Source organism: Emydura macquarii, unplaced genomic scaffold (genome assembly GCF_026122565.2).
Source record: "Emydura macquarii macquarii isolate MOO-44397 ecotype Brisbane River unplaced genomic scaffold, CSIRO-AGI_Emac_v2 contig_3345, whole genome shotgun sequence".
Lineage (NCBI taxonomy): Eukaryota > Metazoa > Chordata > Testudines > Chelidae > Emydura > Emydura macquarii.
Window position 1 is genome coordinate 6,276,577 of NW_027133482.1, and position 25,886 is coordinate 6,302,462.

At 50.3% G+C, this 25,886-nt stretch overlaps 1 protein-coding gene across 1 annotated transcript in view; it reads right to left on the bottom strand.

The window, feature by feature from the left end:
- Window positions 1-2,136: 2,136 nt before the first annotated feature.
- The window catches only part of VAX2 (ventral anterior homeobox 2), a 47,416-nt gene continuing 23,666 nt past the window's right edge, over window positions 2,137-25,886 (bottom strand). Inside the window, exon 3 of the mRNA XM_067533589.1 lies at window positions 2,137-2,799. Coding sequence (XP_067389690.1) covers window positions 2,320-2,799 — 480 coding nt within the window. The 3' untranslated portion in view covers window positions 2,137-2,319. The remainder of the gene's footprint in view (window positions 2,800-25,886) is intronic.

Sequence of the window (25,886 nt, forward strand, 5' to 3'; positions counted from 1 at the left end):
TTAGACCGGCAAAAGAGTTCTATATTTTTTCCAGTTTGATAACTTTTGTGCATTTGACAACAATTTGTGTACAGTCAGACTCTGCCCCCTGGCTAGTCAGTTTCACCTGTTGTTAGCTTCCCCCTTTGGCAGGTTTCTAAAACCATCAGACCCGGTGATGGAAATGGCCAGCGGCCCCTGGGCTCAGTGTGGTGCCTGAGATGGCTTTTAACTAGAAATGCTTCAAACGTTTCAGTCAAAACCTCTTTTCCGTTGGGAACTGGCTTTCTGTCCAAGCAGACATTCAAATGGGAAATGTCCAGTTTCAATATTTTGAGCCTTTCGTTGAAAAAAACCTACAACGACAAAGGTGTGGGGGGGGGGGGTTTCTGCAGCTGAACATTTTTAGCCAAAACCTGAACATTTTTGTCAAAAATGTTCACGGGTTAAGGGGGGAAAATAATTCCCACAAGCACTGCTTTAAACTTGCATTGCTTGAAACTGACGAGCTTTCCACCCAGGGCATCCCGTTAAAGTAAAGAGCAGCCTCGATCTTCTGACACCAGCAAATACTTCAGAATGGCCTTAATGGTATGAAAAGGTCCTGCTAAAGGGTTAGGCCCAGATCTTCAAAGGTATTTAGGTGCCTAACTCCCATTGGCACCTATATACCTTCGAGGGTCCGGGCCTTAGTGACTAACCAAATGCTGGGAATGTTTGGGTGTTAGGGTTTTTCCCATGGTCCTAGCAGAAAAGCCATAAAAACGTGAGTCGCTTTAGTTGACATCCCCGCATAGCAGTGTTTTCTAGCTACCATACTGTCCAGGATGGCGGCAGTCTTGGATTCGGTCTTTATTATTTTGCTGCTGCCCCAGACCTAGGCAAGTTGGCATGGACCCGGGATTCTGGTGTGATACACAAAAATGGTGCCTATCGATCGAATGGTAGATTGTCTGTGAAGAAGCTGTGCAGGATCTGTAGGATTCCCCTGGCCATTCATTTCACATCTGTGCAAACTGTCGGTGCTGCACAGACCCTGCCAAAAGCCAGCGGCTGCAGATCCAAACACCAGCCACACCGTATGGGGTTGGGGCGGATGCAATGTTTTGGTTCAGGCCAATCCTTAAAGCTCCTGCCCTGGAACCTGACTTTGCACGGCTGCAGGAGAGCTGCCAGAGCCCCGCGTCGGAGCAGCACGGGAGAAAGCTGAGCAGGGTGGAGATCTGTGCAAGGGGTGCTCTGTGCAGAGAGTGCTGGCCTGGGGGGACTGAAAGGATCATTGGCACCAACACCAGCATGTAGGCGTGAGGTACCTGCTTCCTCCTTCAGCCCCACAGCTCCCCCTCAGCCTGATGGGATTAAAAAATCAAGAGGGGATAGTGCTGTCCAGAACCACACCCCAAGCTGTGCTGCAGGGACAGATTAAGGCAAGATGAATGAGACTGGACTCTGAGTCCCCCCTCCGGCAATGGGCTCCCGAAACTCTCCAAAGCCACCGAAGCACAGGAATACAAAGTTCTTTGCAGATGGGGAAACTGAGGCACAGAATGGGGACTTGCCCAGGGTCACACAGCAGGCCAGCGGCAGAGCCAGGAATAGCACCCGGGAGCCCTGACTCCCATGTCTCTGCTCTAACCACTAGATCGCACCTGCCTGTCTCACCAACACTCGGGAGCGGGGATCCGCTCTTCCAAAGTCACACCCCGCCCCTGAATTTTGTAACATCACTACTGCCCCTATAAAATCCAAGATTGGCTTTCGCTGCCTGGGGCTTCCTGTCCCATTTGGCCTCAGTCTCGGTCAGGCTCCACGTCCAGGGTGTTGGGAGATTTTTGGAGCCTGCAACCAAACGGATCAGACAGCGACCGGGCAGTCTCACTCCACGGCGCTTTGCTCCGGTACAAGGAACATTGGCGAACAAAGAGGATAAAACACATGGTGTAAGCAGACCTTCCCCCGTCCCTGACTCCCCCACCCCGGACCCGACAGCAAGAGACAGAGCATCTGTGTATAAATATGACACGGCTGGCACCCGGAGGAAGGGTGTATTTGCCCCTCTAGAAATCCGGAATTTGGGGGCGGAGCAGCAGCGGTTCCCCCGTGCGTCACCCCGGGGGACCCCGCTGAGTTGGGCACATCAAAGAGGGTGTTGGCTGCAGCTGTATTTTTATTTCTGTGACAGGAACACGCAGTCACACGCACGCACACGCACGGCACCTGGACATTTGGTCAACCGTCTTTGAAATTCCAGCGGCAAAAGAACAGCTCCACGCGGGAGACACGGTGTGGGTGGGAGGCGGGGTCGGGGGGAGAGGGATGATCTTTGACACTGGTTTTTAGTTAAGGACTCGGCTTCTTCCTGGGAATAGTACTGTCTTTCCTTTCCAGCCGCGTGTAAGGTTCAAAGGCAGAGCTCCCCAGTCCATAGCCGCTAGGTAACTCGTGCAGGCTTCCCAGGAGCGGGCCACTGAAACACAGCGGGGTGGCAGGGAGCCTGGAGGAGGAAGAGGAGGACACAAGAGACGGGACCTGCAGGCTGAAGGCTCCCGTCCTGGGAGGGCTGTTTCCACTGGTCAGCCTGGGTGAAGCGGGCCCAGAAGGAGCCAGGCCGGCCCCGTTCCCGGCAGGGCTCCCGATGGGATTCGAATTCGGAGAGAGCAAGTTGGAAGGGGCCGGCACGGACAAAAGTCTTCCTTGCTCCAAGAGCCGGAGGATGTTACAGGTGGCGAAGGATTCGGAGGTGGAGGACGAGCGTTTCTCAGAGTCCCTGCTCTGGTCCTTCTTCTGCTTGGTGCGCCGGTTCTGGAACCAGACTTTTACCTGGGGGCGGGGGACAGGCAGAGCGGAGCAGAAGTGGAAAAGAAAGAAAAACGGGGGGGATGGAGGCAGGGGGTCCGAGAGGGGATGGGGAGAGAGCATGCAAAGGGCAGTTGGGAAAGAAGAAGGAACAACCAAGCAAGAAGGGGGAAGGGGGGGGAGAAAGGAGGGAATGAGAAAAGAGAGAGAGAGAGAGAGAGACAGCCACAATGTATTAAACATCTTTCAGCAAACGGATTCACCAGCCCAGTCAACTTCCCATCAGCCAGGGAGACAATGGCCTTCGGCCAGCACAGGAGAGCAAAATCTGTAGCAAAAGACCCTCCCTGGCAAACACTGTGTCCCCTTCAGGGGAGAAGGTGCCCTTGCTATGATGGAGCCCATGGCGTAAGGGAGGGACATAGCCAGCAGGCGTGTTCCCCAGGCTGTGTTCGGGTGGTACTGTACCCACAGGTCCCTTTAGACCTTTGGGAGAGGGATCCCATCAGCTGCTCAGCACCTTTCCCCAGAGCATAACGTGATGGCCTGGTAGACATAGCAAGAGAGAGAGACGGGACCAAACCAGACCGCAGAGCAGCCCCAAGCTTTGGTGTCTCTGCTCCCGAACTCTGGGGCTGAGCACGCTGCCTGTCACGGGCCGAACCAAGGGCCGGGGCAGATTCTCCATCACCAGGACTCTCCACACCAACACTGGGGTCTCTTTCTCAGACACGCACTAGTTCAACCACAAGATATGGGCTTGAATAAGGAATTAGGGGGTGACGTTCACGGGCCAGTGCTCTGCAGGTCAGCCTAGGTGGCCATAACGGCCCCGGCTGACCTTGAAATGTCTGACCCAGAGCCCCGGCTCTGGACACGCTTGGACTCCGGGGACGTCCAGCGTGGAAGTTCCCAGCTCAGGCCCGCCTCTCCCTGAAACAAGGAGTGGGGCTGGGCTAAGGCTCAGTGGGATCCAGATGCACCAAGACCGCAGGCTCTTCCTCTCCCACCTCCAACCCCTGGATGACACTTTCCCTTCTAAATCCCAAGTCTTTGCTTTTCCTCCCAAACCAGGCAGCCCTACGGCCCTAGGAGCAACCAGCTCCGTCAGCTTCTCTGCCTCTGACCCACGCCTGGCCCTAGGCCTCCTCTGACCTCGCCAGCTAGACACCAAAGTGCCACGGACCCACTTGACTGCATCCCTGCTAGAGAAGCATGGCAGAGAGAGCGGAGGTGTATAGCGGGAGCTCCAGAGATGCCCGGAAGAGAGGTGAGACGGACAGACAGACAGATAAGGGAGGGGCATGTCTAGGTAGATAGATGAGATGGACGAGGGAGGGATATGAAGGGGGATGGATGGATGGATGGACAGTCAGACTACGGACCTCTATTGCGTGTTTAAATCCTAGCCCATTGGCACAAACGTCCCCTCTGTTTTCCCTGAGGGCAGCGAGCATCTCCTTCACCCACTTCATTGACCAGTCATGCCAGCAGGGCAGTTAGTGACTTGCAGCATCACAACCTGTAGCCCTAACACATCCATTGACACCCCAGAACTACTGCACTGAGCTGCCAGACCGTGGGCAAGGAGTGGGTCTCGGACCCGCCCCCAAGACAACTGTGAGGCAAGGGGCTTACCAGGCCTGGATAAAGGTTGGAGAGTTATACAGCAGGAATAGCATCTGCAGTGACACCTGCTAAGACAGGAGTGATAGGGGCTCTGGATCCTCATGCTCCAAGGCACCAGACCAGCTGGGGTCAGGAGGGAATACCTCCTCCCATGATATAGCACAGTCTGATGCCTGCTGGGGCCTGTACCTTGTATCGAAGCAACACGCACTGGCCACTTCTTGGGCAAGTTCTCTGCACAGGGCTGGGCAGCCATGGGGATAAACGGGGATTGGAATGGGAGACTCAAAGACAAACTGAATAGGCCACAGACACTGAGTTCCCTTCTGGCCGGCAGGCTTGATTCTGCAGAGCCAGGGGCGAGGAGACACTTTGGTTGGCTGTGGGGAGACCTGCACCACCACGCCACACAGGCTTCATTTCCCAGGGCTCTCAATCCCGCACCTTTCCCAGCATGAAACCCACAGGGGGCCCGATCCTACAAGGTGCTGCATGCCCCAATAGACTCCTGTTGAATTCAGTGGGAGCTCAGCACCGCTCCAGGCCAGGCAGGATGATGCCCTGAGGACTTAAAAATAAGGAAGCAAGGGGGTGATTAAAGAGCTAAGGCCCTCATTCCTCTCGCCTGGTGATTCCCATTTGCGGCTCCCATTAATAGCAGGGTGGAAGGATTTAAAGGGCAGTGATTTAAAGCACCAGTTGAACCCTGATTTAAATCTGCAAGCAGGAAACCTTGATTTCAATTGTGTTCTGCATTTGTACTTTTTAGTTATTTTCCTAAAACCAGATTGATCCATTGGTGATTAACCGTTAAAACCTGCGGATTTGTAACTAAATCGAGCCTTTACACTGAACTTGGTGCTTCTTTTTGCTCACCGGGAGGATACACCCTCTCTCTACACATTTCATTAAGCAATTATATAGCTTAACTTACATTTATTCCGATTCTTTTTTTAAAAAAAATCACCAGTTTTTATCCACCCTGATTAATAGGCAAGAGGCAGGGCACAGCCAGGGCTAGCAGGTGGGTATGTGGTGGAAGGGAGAATGTTTCTTTTTCAAGTAATATGTTGGGCACCTTCTTAATCATCTTGTTTCTTTCTGTTAGGAAAGATTCAGAAGTCTGTATCTGTTCTTTGAGCGGGTTAGAGAGTGGCTGATGTTCCCTCCACCAAAGAGACAAAACCCCTGTATGTAATGGGATTGAAAGGGAGATAACCAGAAGCTGGGTTGCTCAGGCTTGCATCAAATGTAACTGCTTAAAAAGCTCTTGTATATTTCAGTGTATAAATACAAAGTTTACCCGCTCTTTTCTCCAGTAGGGTAATGCCAGTGGGTCAGCATGGCTCAGCTAACCCTACAATAACAAAATGGCTTGACAGAGTTAACCCTACAATAACAAAGCAGCATGGCTCAGCTAACCCTACAATAACAAAGCAGCTTGGCAGAGTTAACCCTACCATAACAAAGCGGCACTCTCAAGCAAAGCCTTCAATGTGTGATTATCCTGGATCACCTCCCAGTAGCACATTGGGTGTGTCTATACTGCAGCCACAAGCAAGCCTCCCAGCTCAGGGAGACAGACCCAGGCTAGCTGGTCTCAAACGAGTGCACTAAAAATAGCCGTGTTGTGCTGGCAGCCCAGGCTAGCTGCTGGAGAACAACCCTGCCCAACCCCTGGGTCCATGCACAGGTGACTAGTCCGTGCCAACACCCATGCCGCAGTGTCCACACTGCTATTTCTAGCACGCTACCGCTTGTCTGTCCACCCAGATCGGGAAACACACTCCCAGCTGCACTGTAGACCATTCTTCCTTCTGCCTGTTTTCTCGTGTAAACCTTTCAACAGCGAGCCAGGACCTCGCAACGACCAACTGGGTTTCACAAGAAAACCCAGACCTAAACGACGCAGCCCCCCCCGGCAGCACGGCTGAGCTAACCCTACAACTCTTCAGCAAACCCTTCAGTGTGTTACTATGTTTGGTAGCACACAGAGCACATAGAACAAACAAATCCCTGCAGAACTCAAATCCAGGAATCCAGGCAGACACTCTGTAGCAATTCTTTTTTAAAAAAGGACATTGTTCTGGACCTGCTGTAATCCTGGAGCAGAAGTCCATGGAAAATTCCAACTCAGATTTTGCCACGCACAAGGTCTGGGCTGGTAAATGATGTTTAGATGCCTGGTTGATTGGAAACACGGCAATAGATTTTTTCTCACCAATAATTAAGTCACGGCTGCACACAGGTCTACGTCTACAAGATATTAGACGGAGAGCCTTGTATGTGGAATACTCTTTGTCCATGTGATGTGTAGGTGGATGGTTCAGTAGAAGAGGAAGGATGGTCCGCTAGTTAGGGTATTAGTTTGGCTCTTGGGAGACCTAGTTGAATTCCTGGCTCCACTATAGACTTACTTCGTGACCTTGGGCAAGTCACTTAGTCTCAGTTTCCCCATCTGTACAATGGGGATAAGAGCATGGTGGGGCCATTGCGAGGATCAGTACATTAAAAAGCGGGAGGTGCTCAGAGATGATGGTAATGGGGGCCAGATACGTTTAAATACATTAGATACACAGCTTCAGGAATCTCATTTATCCTTAACCCAAACCCTGGCTATTTGCAGAGCCAGTGAAATGCAGATCGAGCGCTAAGCGACTTTGCACAGACTGAACAGCTCACTAACATCTGGCACTGGCTCAGAAAGAATCAGCTGTTCAGAGGAATAAAAGATTTCCTGAAAAGCAAATAATTCCAGTGCACTCAGTGCTGTTGAGATGAGAGAAATATTTGCTCAGAATTGGGTCACATTTGTCATTAATGCTATTCAGGGGCATGTGCAAGCGAGGGGGGGGCAAGAAGGGGCACAGGCATCCCTAACTGGCAGGGGCACAGAACTCTTCTGGGGCCAGGGCGGGGAGAGGGCGCTCCTTCAGACCCTGGGTCGTGGTGGGGAGGGAAGGAGCGGGAGAGCCAGCACCTCCGGCTGTGGTGGGCACAGAAAGTGCCGCTCGAAAAGCAGCCACATTTTTATTCCTGTGCATGCCCCTGAGCTACTGAAAAGAAAAACCCTCTTTCCAAGGCATGTCTTGCCATTTGAAGTACACGCTTAAAAACCTGCAAGACACAGGTGCTAATCCCTTTGTTGTGACAGGATCTGGTTCAGGCAGGTGGGTACTGCTAAGCATTCACGGCAGAGCTGGAGCCTTTAAGTTAGGGGCTGCAGCACAGCTTAGTGTTATTAAAAGGAAAATGTATCGCACTGTGGCTAGGGAAAGGGTGCGGAATTCAAAGGCAAAACTTGCTTCATATTCAAGATCTAAAATATCCACATAAAGACAACAAACTACGACAATTGTTTTTAAAAATCTCATCCCTTTCAGGGATCTGGTCCAATAATTTTCTACAAAGTAAATGCATATAAACCACCGATGATCAGACTGAAAACCTTCTTCCTTATGCAGTTAGTTAAAAAGATGTTTACTGGTAACTGCCCATGGAAGAAATAGACGTAATACGCCAGGAGAACTCTTGGTAGGAGAATACTATTTAAAGCCTGCATTCTGATCATGGTTAAACTTCAACTAAGCGTCTCTAGATTTGCACCCAACCAGACAAACCTGTAACTCCAGCCCACCAAGAAATAATCCAGCAGGTAAAGGAAAAGTTGAAATTGATAATACAGAACAGGTGAGAGCTACTGAAAAGGTAAAACAACCCATGGACTGGTGTAATTCTACAGCGGCAGTTGGAAAGCCAAATCAAGTGTGGATGTGCATCTCTCCATGCAATGAAAAGCAAATATTTCCGTTATCTGATGCAAATCATAAAAAGAGGATACAGCTGAGAGGAAGCTGGGCCTGGTGCTTAAGGCATGGAACTGGGACTCAGAAGATCAGCGTTCAGCTCCCACCTCTACCACTTGGTAGTTAGTTCCCCATCTGTAAAACGGAGATTACAGCACCTGTTGTGTGTCATGTTTACCGAGAATATAATCTCTACAGGGTGAGAACTGCTTCTTGCGGCATATCTATTAATGTCTACATGGGGAACATGTATTTAATAATGGGCTCTTCGCTCTAGCAGAGAGAGGTCTAACACGATCCAATGGCTGGAAACCGAAGCTAGACAAATTCAGACTGGAAATAAGGCGCACATTTTTAACAGGGAGAGAAATGAACCCTGGGAACAATTTATGGTCACGGTGGATTCTCCGTCTTTGACAAGTCTGAAATGAAGACTGGCTGTTTTTCTAAAAGCGCTGCTCTAGGGATGAATTCAGGAAAATCCGGTGGCCAGTGCTATGCAGGCGGTCAGACTAGATGATCACAATGATCCCTTCTGGCCTTGGACTCAATGAATCTATGAATCTGCCCAGGGCCAGGCACCCTGGGGCCTGGATCCCTCTCGCTGCTTCCAAGTGCTGCTGTAAGACGAAGACTAATACCAATACCATTCGTTAAGATCTCAGAAGCAAAAGTGTTCCCAGTTCCCGCTGCGGGACAAGGATGAGCTAGATGAGCCGAGCTCAGAGTCAGTGGCTTGGAAAGCCCCGTTTGGCCGTCCTGGCCGCGTCTGCAGCTGGAGTGACAGAACTCTGTTGCCTTCTAGGGAAGCTGCCTTGATTTACCCCCTCCTGAGGGTCGGGCCCATCTGTGTTTGAGTGAATCCCATCCCATGCGACGCGCCCAGCTGGACGAGACCCTTCCTTTCGGCCTATCCTGAGTAGGGATGGAAAGCCTCTCCTCTGCTACCACTCTGCCCGCCTGCAGCAAGTTCCCAAAGGCACAGAGGGAAGTTAATTGCCCCTCTGGCAATGATTTTTGATGAATACCCCCCCCCCCGGCTCTGTTCTGTCCCCCATCTGGCTCCTGAAGCCTCTGGGGGGACAGACACTGAGACAACACTGTTCCGGGGGTCGAGAGAACCAAGGTAACACCCGACTCCGTAGCCCACTCACGTCTGAGGCCGGGACCCCTCTCATCCAGCTGTCTCAGGGCTTAGCCCCAGGAGTGATGACCCAGGCTTCCATGAGGGCTTGGACAGCCCGGCCTCAAGCGCATATGGCCACAGCCTCACTTGACAAGCTCGCTCAGGGACGCCGGCTCAAGCTGCCCTCCGGCCCGGTGACTGCAGCCTAGAACCACCTGCAGGCTGGATGGGAGCTGAGCAGAGATGGCGCCATTGCTGGGCGAAACGCCGATGGGCAGGGATTTGCGAGGGATGATGACCCCTTGGAGGAACCTCCACCCTGGACTGATGGGCAGTCGATACACCCTCCCGGGGACAGCAGGGGAATGACTTTGTCTGGCACTGGGGAGACTGACATCAGCAGGATGCGGAGCAGCGACAAGCCGTGATCATCAGTCTATCAGTTTTAAACCCTGATCAGAGAATCACAGAAGATGAGGGTTGGAAGGAACCTCAGGAGGTATCTAGTCCAACCCCTGCTCAAAGCAGGACCCACCCCAACTAAATCATCCCAGCCAGGGCTTTGTCAAGCCGGGCCTTAAAAACCTCCAAGGATGGAGATTCCACCACCTCCCTAGGTAACCCATTCCAGTGCTTCACCACCTCCTAGGGAAAATTTTCCTAATATCCAACCTAGACCTACCCCACTGCAACTTGAGACCGTTGCTCCTTGTTCTGTCATCTGCTACCACTGAGAACAGCCTAGCTCCGTCCTCCCTGGAACCCCCTTTCAGGTAGTTAAAGGCTGCTAGCAAATCCCCCCTCACTCTTCTCTTCTGCCTAATTCCCTCAGCCACTCCTCATAAGTCTTGTGCTCCAGCCCCCTCATCATTTTTGTTGCCCTCCGCTGGACACTTTCCAATTTGTCCACACCCTTCCTGTAGTGGGGGGGGGGAACTGGACACAATACCATGATTTAATTTGGTCCATTGCATGGCCTACAGGTGCATCTCGTGGAGGACGTGGGTCAAGCCTCGTCCCTGGAGGGCAGCTATTTGCATCTGCCTGGGGACCCCTAAGCCAGACAGGCAGGAATAAGCGAAAGGGAGACTGTGCCCACTGTGTTCAACTCTCGTAAGTTCCACCAGGAGCGGTATGTACGGGGATGCTGAAATGCCAAAGCCACAGCCAGCGGTAGGCATGGCATAGGGGCATCCAGGCCACACCCCTTGGTGCCACTACCCCTCTCTTCCCTGCGCCACTGATAGCAAGACAAGGCTCAATAATCTCTGTGCTGTCAGAGGGTCCCCGTACATGGAGTGATCCTCTCCGGGCCAGATGTGCCAGCTCTCCAACCACATGCCAGGGGCTTGACACAAAGCGGCTGTACCGCAGCTGAGCGTCTGGCCCACGTGCAATAGAAATCAGGTGCAATTGTTCCACATCCTCTTGGTGTTACCATAATACAACAATATGAGTCATTGTATGGGGAGGCAGTATTGTCTAGTAGAAAGAGCAGTAATGTGCCTCAGGAGACCTGCATTCTATTGCCAGCTAAGCCACTGAGCTGCTGGGTGACCCTTGGGCAGGTCACTTCCCCTCTCTGTGCCTCAGTTTCCCCCCCAGCCTTTGTCGGACTGGTCTGTGAGCTTTTCAGGCCATGGACAGTCTTTCACTAGGTGTTTCTACAAAGCCCAGCACAATGGAGCCCTGATCTTTCCCCACCTCGCAGGGGTGTTGTGAGGATAAATACATTAAAGATTGTGAGGCGTGCAGATACTATGGTAATGGGACCAGATAAGTATCTAAGACAGACAGACAAATGGGTCTCAGTTGGGGCCCCCAGGCACTGATGTAAAACAAATAATGAAATAATAACACACAGAGCAGAAACCCTTAGCGAGAGCAATAAATAGATCAGTATTAGCTGAAAGAGATGTTGATGAATATGAATTTCATACACTGAGACCCAGTTTTGCATCGCTGAGAACACTGGGAGGGTGGGGGTGGTCCAGAGGACTGGGAAAAAAGCTAATGTGCCAATATTTAAAAGGATAAACAGGACAACCCAGCTAAATAGAGGCCAGTTACCTTGATATCGATCTCAGGCAGAAACAAGGAGAGGCTGATACTGGACGCACTCGATAAAGAATTCAAGATGGTTACATCGTTCATGCTAACCAACATGGTGTTATAGAAAATAGGTATTGTCAAACTAACGTCTTATTGTTCTTTGATAAGATGACGAGTTTGGTTGAACAAGGTAACTGCATTGGCATAATAGACTTAGATTTCTGTAAGGCAATTGATTTAGCCCTCACGTAATTAAAATATCAGCTCCATGTAAAATCAATGTATCCCATCTTCAATGGATTAAAAACTTGCTAACTGATAGATCTCAACAAGTAACTGTAACTGGGGAATCATCAACCAATGGGGGAGTTTCTAGTGGGGTCTCTCAGGGATCTATTCTTAGCCCAATGTTATTCGATATCTTTATCAATGATCTGGAAAAAATATAAAATCATTGCTGGTAAAGTTTGCACATGACACAGATGGGTGAAGTGGAAAATAATTATGAGGACAGGTCTCTTACACAGAGCGATCTGGATCACACAGTGTGATGGGAGCAAACAAACAGCCTATAGTTTAACATGACCAAATGCACGGTCACATCTAGGAGCAAAGAATGCAGATCACACGTATGGGATGGAGTCTCTCCTGGACAGCAACGACTCTGAAAAGGTCTTAGAGGTCATGGTAGATAACCAACTGGCCATGAGCTCCCAGTGCGCTGCTGTGGTTAAGAAGGTAAACATGATCCTTGGATGCATAAGCAAGGGCCTAGTAAGAAGGGGTAGGGAGGTGATATTATCTCTATATGGCCATTACCGTGTACTGTATTCAGGTTTGATGTCCACACTTCAAAAGGGATGGTGACCACTTGCAAAGGGTTCAGAGAAGAGCTACAAGAATGATATGATTCCAGGTCTGGAAAACCTGCCTTACAGTGAGAGACTTCAGAAGCTCAAACTATTTAGCATATCCATGAGTCGGTTAAGAGGTGACTTCACTACGGTCTATAGCACCTGCCTGGAGAAGAAATTTCTGATTGTAGAGGGCTCTTTAACTTGTCAGACTAAGGCAGAATGAGACCCAATGGCTGGAAGCTGAAGCTAGACAAACTCACATTAGAAATAAGGTGCAAAATGTTAACACTGAGGGCGATTAACCACTGGAGCAAGTGCCCCTGGCACTCCATGGACTCGCCATTGCTTCACGTCTTTAAATCAAGTTTAGCTCTTTTTCTAAAAGGTCTGCTCTAGTTCAGCCAGAGTTAGGGCCTGTATCTAGGGCATCTGTTGTTCAGGATTTATGCATTTTATTTTTCACAGTTTATTTTTAGCAATTTTTGAGTTTTCTCTAGATGTTGGGGTTCTCTCTTTGTATACACGGTAATAACGAATGGATGCCATCTACCGTACTCCTGACAGTAGCATCTACCGTAATGAGTAATCTCTTTGTAACGTTCCCTTGTGCGTTTTAATGTAGTACTGTTTCAAACACACATTAGGGAAACTCCAACCTGCACCAGCAGGGACTTTGTAGACCAATTAATGAGCAAAACGTCAGCGTGCTTTAGAAATCACACCCCTGAAGTCTGCACTGCTGCGCCCTGTTGACAAGCCCTTCGATACAAAACCATCTCTGGTGTTTTTCCAGCGCTTATTGGATAAACACCAATTTTTTATTTTATTTTATTTTCTGTATTGGGGATGTTCATTGGTTAAAACCTAAAATCAGAACCCCTGCCCATGTTATACAGGCGGTCAAACAAGATCATTACAATGGTCCCTTCTGACCTTATAATCTAGGGAACTCTGAAACATATGACGCTCATCTAGGTATTGACAAATGCAAGCAAAGGGCAAGAGATGTTTTGCTTTCACCTGGACTGGGTGCTTAGGTAACTGACTCTTCACTCATTGTGGTACGTTGTCGCTTCTGAACAGTATGGCCAAAAAAGAGCCAAGGGAGGGTCACTGAGATCTTAGGGAGACAGAGGCAAAGATGGCCCAAGAACCCTATTTACTGTTAGTTGGTTACTACTCTGGTGTCACAGAGCTTTCAAAGAGAACAAACACGAGGAAGTGGAATGGCTCTGCCCACATCAAATCTCAGTGTCTGGGGAATGGAACCACACAGGTTCTGCTCACCGACAATGGACCTCAACTCAGAAGAGTGAGCTTCCAGGAGTTTGCTAAGACCTAGCCATTTGAGTCATCACCTCTTGGCCAGAATACGCACCAAGAAAGGAGATGGCCCAGAGAGCCATTCAGCTAGGGTGAGATCTCTGGATGCTAAACATGGCGACCCACAGAAATATATTAGTCGAAGGATTGGCTTCCCCGACAGAGATCCTAATGAGCAGATAAATGAGCACTTCGCTTCCCACGAGAGCTACTCAAATCCACACAAATCTAACTGCGCAATGCAAGGGAGGAAGCCTGGTCCTATGGATACAGCACTGGGTGGGTAGATGGGGAACCTGGTTCCCAGGTCTGAAACTGACCCAGTGTGTGACCTCGAACGAGTCACTGTTGTGATAACTGGGCCTGGGCCTACACGTTTACCCGAACTGTGACTTTAACGGTAAAAAGCGAGAGAACGTTCATAAGACGTTGCAATAAGCTATAACAACAAATGTTGATGGGAAAAGGTATGAAAAGGAGACAGAAAAGACTAAATTAGACCGAACAAAAAGGCCTACTAACTGATATAATTCAAGGACTGGGTCAAGATCATGCCTGGTAAACAAGAACAGTGTGGAACCAGAAATCAGTCCAAAATTGGTGTGTCGGAAATGAGGCCTAACTGGTGGACAAAACAACCAGGGCATGGACTATTCCACCCACCACTCCCTGTGGGGTGGGTCCTTAAAGAGAGAGACTTTGAGGAGAAAAATTGGATACTGGACCCAGCTTCCCTATTAGGCCTGCCACCCGTACTGTCTCCTGGGACTCTGGGCCTTCGTCATCCTGATCCTAAGAGATGCCCTGAGCAGGCTGGGCCAGGGAGAGGGACCCAGATGACATCACTACCTCTGCAGGCTCCAGCTGAATTGCAAGCACCACCTGGGATAAAACCGGACAGGATTTTAACAACAGCAACAACAGCAGCGCCGGCTCAACTCAGCTAACTTCTCCTTTCCCCGAAAAGGACAATGATTGCCACCTTTGATGCCCTCGAAGAAGAGACTGTCAAAAGGGAGGGGGATTCCTTCTAAAAACTCTCTCCAGCTAACGGGAAAGAGAACAAGGAACGACGTTAAAATGAAAACCTTATTGAGTACATTACATTTCAAACCCCTTCACTGTCTGCCCTCCTTTCTCTGTGTCTTCAGTAAAAGGTTACAAGGATTTAGTCTTTAACTAAGCAGGCTAAAACCCGTGTTTGCCAGACTCCGGACCTTATTTAAAACTAATGTTGAACAGTGACCAGGTTAACAGCTTCAATTCATATAGTCCATCTAAATGAAGACAACTTCACTTCACTTCTGTTTCTTCTCACACCCCTCATCTATTTGGGCTGTGGGTTCTCTGAGGCAAGGAGATTCCTGTATGTGTGTACAGGGCCACGATCTCAGACGGGACCTCCAGATGTTCCCACAATACAAATAACAAAACACCAACCACCAGAGGAAAGGCAAGGGAGGTAAACATGTTATTATGGCAGACTGAGCCAACTGGAGGACCGATGCTAACAGCCAGAAGCCAGCAAGATTTAGGGCAGTCATCAAAATAGTTAGGAACACCCTGAGATGTCCCACTTACCCCTGGCTGTAGAATCCATCCTCCTCGCTCTTCTAGCCCAGCCAGAATTTGTTTCACCCACCCCTTATATTTTGTCATTCACCAAAACTGAAAGCTTCTCAGAGCAAGGATGGTTTTTCCTGACGTCTCCGCACGGCGCCAATGGGGCCTTGATCCCTGATTGTAGATCCCCACCTGACACAGTGACAACGGTGAGGGCCAGCATGACAACGGCAGCAAAGATAAAAATCAGGTGACCGTGATGGGCGACTTTCTGGCCTGCGATGAGATGTATTTTTTAATGTTCTGCCCACTTGCAATAAAGAAAAAAAATTCCCCATCACCGTGGTTGAGAGTTAATAGCATTAATTGGGGGGTTGATTTAAACAAGCTGCCAGCCCGGCCCACAACTGGCTGCTGGAGCTGCGGGTCCTCTTATTAGTCTTGTTTGAATTGTTTGGCAGAATGCATCTGGGGGTGCTTTGCTTTCCGCCCACCGGGAGCCCCAGGCAGACTCCCCACTTCCTCCTCCGCCCCCTCGGCAGCCCCACCGTCCCCTGGGGGCGCAGCGGGGAGGATTGCCCTCTGGGGAGCTTTGTTTGAATTTCGCCGCCGTGGAGTTAAGCGACTCCATTATATTTGACTGTTGCGGGGAGGGCGTCTTGGGGGGCAACTGCTGTGAAAAGGGGCTTGTCGGAGTTAGCAGCTTAATTAGGCATCTTTGGAGAGGGGAAATAAAGGCTGAATGGATAATTATTTCCCGTCTTTACAGCCAGTGAAAACCTCTTCCCCTCACTAAAATCCGCCCTCCCTCCCCCGTTCTGCTTCTAACAGGTCCTTCCATTCATTGCTCTGGGGGGTGAGGACGAAAATCAAATAAACAATAAAGGGGAGGATAGGCACAAGGAGAGCTCAGAAATGAAATCACAAGCGCCACCCATCACGGCCACCAAACAGAAACCGGCAAGAGCTATTTCAACGGTGCCGGCCCCCCGCCCCAGAGCAATGCAGAACGAATATCGCATGCGTTTACAGGAAGAGGGGTGGTCATATTTCCATTCAGTGGCCTCTGAAAGCTTGTTTTCGTGGGAGGGCGAGTGGCTTGCTCAGAGAATCCAGCTATGTGACTGGCTATTCGGACTGAGCCAGTTGCTGGGGTCTCATATAGAAATATGTATCTCCAGTCGATGAGGGAGGCCAAAACAACCCAAATTCAGTGCTAGCTCCTTCCACCAAAGCTCAGAGGCACCGGAAAGGAGGGATATTTTCCGCTCTTTGAAAGGACGGAATGAGAGCTCAGATTTTCTGCTTACAGGGTGCCTGTCCCTAGATCCAGATGGACAAGGATTTTTTTATTGTTTAGGAGCACATAGGAGCACCTAAAGTCCCCAGACAAGATCGAGAGTCCATTGTGGTGGCCACTGCACATACTCTGAATGAGAGCCGATCTCTGATACAAATAGCCAAGGCGGAATTATTACCCCTCTGCTGCTCTTTAGGCACAGATGGATTTAGAACCCAAATCAGACAAAAACCATCCCTTTTTATTATAGCCCCACTGAAGTTACTGGGACTGATGTGCTGTCCTGAACTGGGACCTTAACCGAGGTCACACAGGGAGGTCCTAGTCTAGTGCCCGATCCATCAGGCCATCCTTCCTATTCTTTTACCACTCACTCACCCCAAGACCTAGAACCATAGTTATCACGGCAGCATCATGGTAAATGATAGAATTTCGTGGACTACGCACAGCCGCCGAACGCCCCCCAAACAGCTGTGATTTTTCCACCAGCGGAGAGGCGGAAGCGGGCGTCGGCACGTACTGGTCTTGTCCGCAGCGTGGCTCATAGAGTGCGGCCGCGTCATCGTGTCAGAGCAGCAGGTCAGCGGGGACGTGGCAGCCGGTTTTATGTGATCACCCCCACGCCTAAAACACACACGTCACGAGCCGCATGGAGCACGAGAATAGCTTGCTCAGATGCCAGCTTCTGCCTCCCTGCTGTGCTCCAAGCAGCAACGGCTATTGGAAACATCTCACGACCGGGCTAATTTCCGCACTGTCTGTGGCAGTGTGATTGTCACAGGGCCTGAGCCAGAATAGCTCCATATCACCACCACACCTCCTGTCCTCTCCTCTCCTTGTGTTAGCCTGAAGTCATTTGTCTAGGACAGTAGTTTTTAACCTCTTTTCATTTGTGGACCGCTAAAAAATTTCGAATGGAGGTGTGGAGCCCTTTGGAAATCCTAGACATAGTCTGTGGACCCCCAGGGGTCCGCGGACAGCAGGTTGGAAACCACTGCTCTAGGATATTGACAACAACATCTGCGCTAATTAATATACGGAGTATTTATCTTGTTTTCTTCTTGAAAGTGTCAAAGTGTCTGTTTCATTACAACACAAACAGAAGCCACTCTGGTCTAGGTATGCAAATCTGTGCTAAGTAGCAGGGGCCCTTAATGATTTTAAAGTATAACAAAATAACTATTTTGACAATCATATTATGTCACAGTACGACGTCTGACATGTCATATGATGTATTGCTACTGATACGTCATGAAATAATGTAAAAATGAAAAATAAATTTCGAAACAAAATTTCATTTTTCGTTCCAAAGCGAACGTTTCAAAACAGACATTTCTTTGGCATTTTCTATTGGGTGGGAAATGTTGAAAATATTTATTTTTGTTCCAATTTGGAATGACCACAGATTTCAAAATGTCAACGCTTCCCCCAGTTGCAAATTCTGACTGTTGAGTAGCTCTACTCACAATCTTTATGATAGATTTATCCTCAAAACACCCCGCAGACAGCAAATCTCTATTATCCCCTGTGGACAGATGGGAAAGTGAGACATAGAGAAGCTACGTGATTTACCTAAATAGAGCCAGTGATGGAACAGAGATTTGAACCCAGGTCTCTTGAGTGCCAGGGTAGCATAACCGCCACCAGGAGCACTTCTCATCCCTATCTGCCACCGTGGCCCTGCTTCTACTACAGCAGAACTTACTGCTACCTGGTGAGTGTTGGTGGCCTGTGTGAAATATCTTGGTGCCATCAATCCAGATCCCAGTGGAGAAATGTCCACATCAGAACAGCGTTTTTCCCAGCAGAGGGGCCAGTGGGTCATGAATATTGACCCGTTTTCTGTCCCCTGCAGGTTGTTCCTCTGAATCAGGATGGGGGTGTATTGGGCGGCAGGTGGATAGCAGTGTAGGAAAGGCCATCTGGCCACGTCCAGGCTGCAGATAGTTCACCCCGGGCTCTGGGGCCATCAATCTAATAGTTTTCACCAGCCCTGCAGATGGAAACGGAGTAGGAACCCGCAGCAACATTCAGGGCCAGATCCAACTCTTAGTACCACCCAAGCTGTTTCTGTAACATCTTCAGTAATTGCACCCAGGACAAGGGGGGCACAAGTGGAGCCGTAAATGCTAACCCTGCTGCCAATGAATTAGGAGCAGCCTCATATCTGCTACTTAGAAGAAGAAAAAACCGGGTAAGTCCCATCTCATCTATTTCCCAGGGCCAAGACAGGATTGTTCTTCAGGCCTTTGTCCAGTCTCGCAGTCATAGATAAATCAGTTTTAAGGCCAGAAGGGACCATTATGATCATCCAGTCTGACCCTAACCCAGCAGTTCCTGCATCCAGCCCAAAACTTGTGGCTGAGTTAGAGTATATTTTAGACAGAGCCACCCACTCTTGATTTCAAGCCTCCATCGGATGGAGAATCCCTAACACACATTGGTGAGCTAGTCCAGCTGTTCATAGCCATTGCTGTTAGAAAGGTGCACCTTGTTTCTACCCAGAATTGATTTAGCTTCAGCTACCAGCCATTGGATCTTGTTCTCCTTCACCTTTATTACAAGTCTGATGATATTTGGGGCGTTACTTGAAACCCCAGCTCTGGAGTCAGGTGATTTTGAAAGAATCTCAGCTTGCACTGAACAAATAATAATAATAATGATAATAAAGTTTCTGCCCCTGGTGGTTATAGAGAAGAGCGCGTGGTGGGGGGGAGGGGGGGAAGAATGGGGGGGTTACCCATATTGAACATGGAAAGCTCAAAAAGCAGAAAGCAAATAAAAAGGATCCCAAATCTATTATAATGTTTTCTAAAACTCATGATTTTCAGGGCCTGGCTCTTGATTTTCGAACGCTTGAAGTTGGCAGCAGCATTATTATGTCTGCTAGGTTAACAAGCCCTCTGCTATCAGAAATCTCCTCCCCGGGTAGGTATTTATTGAGTTTGAGCAAGTCACCTCTTAAACTTGGTATTTATAGGCCTCTGCCCTACCTGAGCTTCTCACACTCTTTAATTTACCCGCACGCAGGCCCAGGGTGGCAGGGAAGTGGTACAGACGGGAAACTGTGGCACAGAGAAACTGGCTGACGGTCACACAAATAGTCTACGGTGGAACAGTGCACTGAACGTGGGTTTCCTAACTGCTAGGCGAGTGCCCAAGCCACTGGGGCATCCTTCCCCTCTCCCAAGCATTTTAAGAGCCTCTCTACAAAGTTCCCAAGTCATGGGGCTCTCCCCCCTCCCCCTAAGGGGATGATCCCCCAGCTAATGTGGGAGACTTTCCTGAGATTTATCCTCAATTTTCCTTTGCTCAGTTTCAGCACGTGGCTTACAGAGTCACCCTTGAGCCATCCTTCTTCCTCCTCAGCAAAAATGCCTCTTGATACGTCTCTGGCAAGGCGGGGGGCTCAGAGGGGGTCAGAGGGGAGGGCAAGCCAAGTCCTGACTCTCTAGCAAAGGTCAGCAGGAGCTAATGGCTGCCTCCTGTCACTGCAGGTAACATCCCGGGCTGGCATCGGGGCCTCTGACCCGGGCTCGGGGCAGCTCAGTAAACAGTTGTGACAAGTGTTCAGGGCAGAGGAGAGCAGGCAGGCTGGCAGATCCAGGAGCTGGATCTGCAAAACAGGAACCGTCAGCACGAGCCAGCCCCGCGCTGTCCCACCAACCAGCCCCCAGCCTGAGCGGGAGAGATCTCCTACAGGCGTCCCGAGGGACGCCTAGCTGGGAACGGCAGCGCAGGGGCATCTCAGTGTTGAAGACACCCACCCTGGACCAGCCGGCCTGAGAGCTCGCATCTAACGCAGGCCACCCCGTACGATACCCACGTCCACGCAGACTCAGCTCTGCTGGGTCTGCACTGAGCCAGCTTCCTGGGGGCGTTCAGGGCCCGCAGCCTTAGTCTGGGCGGGATGAGGGGGGAAAAGCAGAAAGGCCACGGGCTGGAGAGCTCTTTCCTGGTGACGAAAGCTGCTGCTTCTGTCGTGCTGGAAGTGGACTGCCCTCCCCACTGGGCGTGAGCACACACACTCACACATCCACCCACACACACATACAAAGAAAAACACACACACATCCACCCACCCACACACTCACACATCCACTCACACATCCACCCACCCACACACACGCACTCACACATCCACCCACACACACACTCACACACACACACACTCACATATCCACCCACACACACATCCACCCACCCACACACACACTCACCCACCCACCCACACACACTCTGCCCAGTCCTGCCTCGCCTTTCACCCGCTGCCCACATCCGCTTCCATAGGGGGTGATGATGGCGCCTGGGACCTCTGGCGCTCCCCTGCGTTCGCTCCTCTGCCAGTCCCTGCCTCGATTCTGACGCGACAGAACAACCAGTGGCCTCTGCTGGAGGGCTGCAAACGCACCCCGCTCCACGAGGGAGGCTTAGGATTGCAGCTCCCCGTGGCTCCAGCTTCTGCAGAGTCACAGACCAGCCTGCCTGGGAGTTAGGCTGCAGCTGGTGAACGAATATACACGCCAGTCACCAAGGGAGAGCCGGAGGAAGAAAGCTCCCGAGAGAGAGGACCAGGGAGAGAGAGAGCAGCTAGCCAAGTGGCAGGAGAGCAAGGCAAGCAACCAGGTAGGCAGTGAGAGCATCGGGCAAAGTGACAGCAGGGAGCTAGAGAGGGGCTAGCAAAAGAGAACCAGGAAAAAACATCACGTGGACCCACATCCAACCCCCGGCTCCCACCGTGCCCTGCAGACTCTGGGCAAGATTGAATCCCAATTCCATAGCTGCCTCCACCTCTCTCCAATGTGCTGAGCCAAAATCTGGGATCCCAGCTTTGGAAACGTTACAGTCCACAGCCAAACTTTGTGGTTCCTGGCCAGCCCTGCTCGCAATCCACCAAGAGCGTCCCTGGAGCAATGCCTGGGAAAAGGCCTTTCTCTGCACCGTTCCCAGCACTGGTTTTTCTTGGACAAAATCAGTGTTAGTTACAAAACCTGAAAACGGTCAGATATTAAAACACGGGCCGGATTCTGCTTGCAGTGAGATCGGGATAACTCCAGAATAACACCCCTGAAACGAGCGGGACAAATTCCATCCTTAGGTACAGTGGACTAAAACCTGACTAACTCCTCCAAACTACATAACGATGAATGCAAGACTAACTAATGCCCATGTCTTTGGGGGGAAGGGGAAGGGGTTCCATCCTTGTGTGTGAAAGAAAGAAAGAAATTTTAAGCAATTTTAAGTGTCACACGAAAGCAAAAGTTCTCTAGATGACCAGCTGGTGTAAATCAGTGTAGTTCCATTAAGTTCAGTGAAGCTCTGCCAAGTTACACCAGTTGAGGATCTGCCCTCGAGTTTATCTTAGCGCCGTTACAGCAGTCTTACACGCACCACTGTCGTGTTTGCATATTACACCCCCTGGCTCAGGCAGAAGATAAGCTCTCACACACTCTACTGATCTCTTAGGATGCTGATCATTTACACTCCCAAGGTGTTTCCCTTAGTGTTCCCGTAATGTCTCTCCTTGGGCCAGAATGGCATGGCGATTTGTATCAGCCGGGTTTCTGGGCCTCTCTCTATTTATTTGGCATTGTCCGACTCCTATTCAATGCCTTTTGCCTAGGCTGCTGTTAGCAGGAATGGGGCCCGTTTCTATCTCACCATCTCACCCCGCCTGCCAAACCAGACTGAAATTTTTTTGCACCCGTCTCCTCCCGCCTTGTCCGATGAGATGGGCGCGTGACGCCTGCTGGTTCAGCCGTTGTTTGCATGCCTTCCCCCTCCTGACAGCAAAGGTTTCCTAAATGTCTGGCCCTTCAGTGTCTGTCTGAATTCTGCATCCTGATGGCAAGGTTCCCCTTCATGGCGCACGCACGCACTGGAACTGACAGGACGGCAGTTCACCTTGGCCACTGCTTCGTAAAGTGCCCGCGGCTGGGAGCAGAGCTGGGGAGGTTTTTTTACAGCTGTTATTTAACAGGCTGCCCTGAGAATGACCTCGGAGGTTTAAAGCTCTCTGTGCCATGGCCTCGACAGTTACTCCCTGCATCTGGGCTATTCATAGCTTCCCTCCCAGGCCATTTTCCCTACCCACTCGGGGATTAGCTCATTCTTACAATCAGCTGACAGTGGTGGTGGGGCGGGCGAAGGTTGGATCCATGCCTGCAGCTGTCACCTCTTAACAGCATCACTATTTGCCCTCTTGTCTCCCTCCATTCAGGGCTTGCTCTTGTGGGTTGGGGTGGGCTCTCAGTTCTCATGGATTGCAGTAGGAATTGGAGGGCTAGGGGGGGCAGGACACACTGCCGGATTGGGCTCTTAGAACTGCATAAACGAGCCAACGTCCACAGCAAGGCGGCAGCAGAGTCCGGAGGTTTTCTAACCACGGGGCTGCTGTGACTCAGAAGTCAGCCCAGGGCAAACAGCTTCATCCTCCCAGATCCCGATGGCCAACTTCCCAGACAACCCAGAGTCCAACATGGCTCGCAGTGCAGGCGGAACAGCAAAGGAGGGGTGAATGAAGGGGATGGGGGGTCCTTAAAGGATCTAGGGTACCAAAGGCAGAGCACTGAGGGTGGATTGCTCTGTACAGATACCCAGATGCTGCGCCGCACTTCGTGGGCTGGAAATCACAACAGCCGTCACTCTTAGGAGCAGAGATGAGCCTGTGTCTGTGTTCTGCCCAGGTCTGAGCGCTGGGTTCTGCTTTGATGCCATCTCTGCTCATCTCTGCTTCCTGTTCGCTGTGTCAGCCAGAACCTGGAAGCCAGGAACAGGTGTGAGAGCAAGAGAAAGAAGAAGGGCAAACCCCATTATCCAAAATATTTGGAGCCACAGAAGATTCAGTTCAGGGTGTGAATCGAGGGCCGGAAAGAGGTTGGGACCAGTTCTTAGAGAAAGGACAAACTGGAATAATTTACTTGAACCTTTCAGAACTTTGTGCATCCCAGGTGGGACCCAGCCCTGGTTTTACAAAACCACTACTCCTTCCAACAAGGTTTTGCAAAATCAATCTCTCCTTTGATGTAGTTATTCTACCCAAACTGGCTCATTCTGCCCCTACTTAGCATGCAGGGAAGCAGGTGGCTAGGAGAACAGCCACGGGAGTTTCTCTGCTCAAATCACTTGGCCGGAGTTTAGCCACGTGGTTCCCTTCTGCAGTAAATGCAGCCACAGCAAGTTGACTGTAGAGCTGGGTGCAAGTCATGGAGTTTGAATCCAAACCCAGTTCTAAATTTCCCCAAAGTTTGAGAAGTGTCAGATCTTGGGTTCTTGTTTGGCCCATTATAGGCAAAGGAGCCAGCTGCAAAGTTTGGGTCCAGATCTGAACTCCCACAAAAGTTCCGGGTGCTTATATCCAAGATTTGGATTTGGGGCCCAACTCCAGATGAGAACAGGAGCCCCGTTTTCAGGCTGGCTCTAGCAAGGTCTTGCTCAGGGGACCTGGAAATTGCAGGTACTGTTATGTGCATGGCGTACACACAGAGAAGTTAGGTAAAAACATCAATATCCTTGCTGGAAGATTGCAGCATAACCCTACTTTATTCCTTAGAATTCAGCACAATAACACACAAAACCCCCAAAAACAGAGAGAGACAAAGCAGGCTGCTCCCTAAAAACCTTGAGACACAGCTCACTGCACTTTATTCCAGACTTGCTGACTGCTAGATCCAATCACTCCCTAGACTGCAGCCATGGCCAGGAAAACTCCCTGAAATTTCAATTGACCGCCTACAATTTTAACCGTTTTCAATACCCCACAGATACAATTTGTGCTCACAGTTATCTGCAGGAGCAGCTGTGTAAGCATCTGATCTGTGAGCGTTGTGAGGACAAGTAGCCCAGATTTCAGGCTCAAAACCAGAGGCCAGAAACCAGCCCCTGCATCTCTTTTGCCCTTTGCTTCAGTTACAATTTCTGTTCCCCGGGAGAGTAACCTCACGTGATGCAGCAGGAGCCTGACAGGGAGAAGTCTCCTGGGAAGACTTTACAGAATGAAACACATTTCTCTGAACAAAACACACTAGCAGTCACAAGTGTGGGGGGGGAAGGGCGGGGTCTGGAGAGTATGTCTGCGGGGAAGGGTAAAACGAGTACTCAACTACCTAGCTCCTTGTCAGCCCAAGCAAGTTGCATCATGGAGACGAGGGGCAGAAATGCTCTTTAAATTCCATTTAGCAGACACTGCGATCGGGAAATAGGGGGAGGGGGACGTCTCTGTAAGCCTCTCAGAGGTTTTCCTGAAAGCTGCATGTGATTTTAATTCTCCGTCGGCACCACCCTTCTTTCTCTCCCACTAGATGTATTTGACTTGTAAACCATGCCCCTGCAGCAGGCTTCGTTTTGCTGCATGTATCCCGCTAGAGAGGCGGGGCCCACTTCCTACTCTCCGTTACACCGGTGTGAATCAGGAGGAACCCGATGGAAGGCGGCGGGCTCCCTCCGAATTGACGCCAAGGTAGCTGAGGGCAGGATGTGGCCCGTACACATATTTTCTGAGTAGTGCTGGCTGGCGAGAAGGGGAAAGCATGTGATTTGTATTGGGTTTTTGGTATTTGCACAAGAGAGAATGGGCAAAAAGCTTCAGGAAGAGTAAAGGAATAGCACATAAAACGGGGCGCTGGATTCTGTGAGGAGCTGCATGCCTTCAGCTTCCCTTGGAAACAGAAGGTGCTCAGCACCCTGTGGGATTGGGCCCTAGACGAGGAAGTAGCTGATATCCACGGCTGCCTTTTCGGATACCCAGTAACTCAAAGACAGAGCAAGGACTGACCAGGAGGGAGGGCCAGGAACTTCTAACTCAGGCCCTAATGTAAGGCTAGTCCCCTAGTACTAATAGCCTGTTGTAAATGAGGGCAGGGGATGTTTGACAAGTGCCAAACTTCTCAGGGATCTGGGACATCAACAGGCAGAATGAAGCCGAGGGCCAGACACAAAAATGCAAATGTATTTTGTGCTTGTGCCCAGTTGCAAGAAAGAAAGAAAGGAAGTTAGGATTCTGCTGAAATCTATCATTGCAATCTCCCCTGGCTATCTCTGCAGAGAGCTCTCACCCCGCTTTTCAACCCAGCATCACCCACTTGCCTTTGTAGCACTGAAACTCCCTGACAAGGAAATAAATCTCAAGCTCATGTCCCCCAGAGCTGATCTGATAGCCCCAACACACTTCGATGGTACCAGTGCTTCCACACCAGACAGCTAGTCACTCCCAGTAACCAATGGGAAAGTGGAATTGGAGCAATTCCATCCTGAGAGCCTCGACTATTGTATTTAGCATCTCTGCTTCAATCCCGGAGATGAACTGAGGCCTGCGCAGATCTCACAGGCCCTTATCCTACAAAGCACAAGTACGTGCTGAAAGTTAAGTACATGCTTATGTGTCTTGCTGAATCGGGGCCAAAGGGTACTGAATTATGAGGCCCTGAGCCAAAATGACAAAAGCCAGAAAATTCACG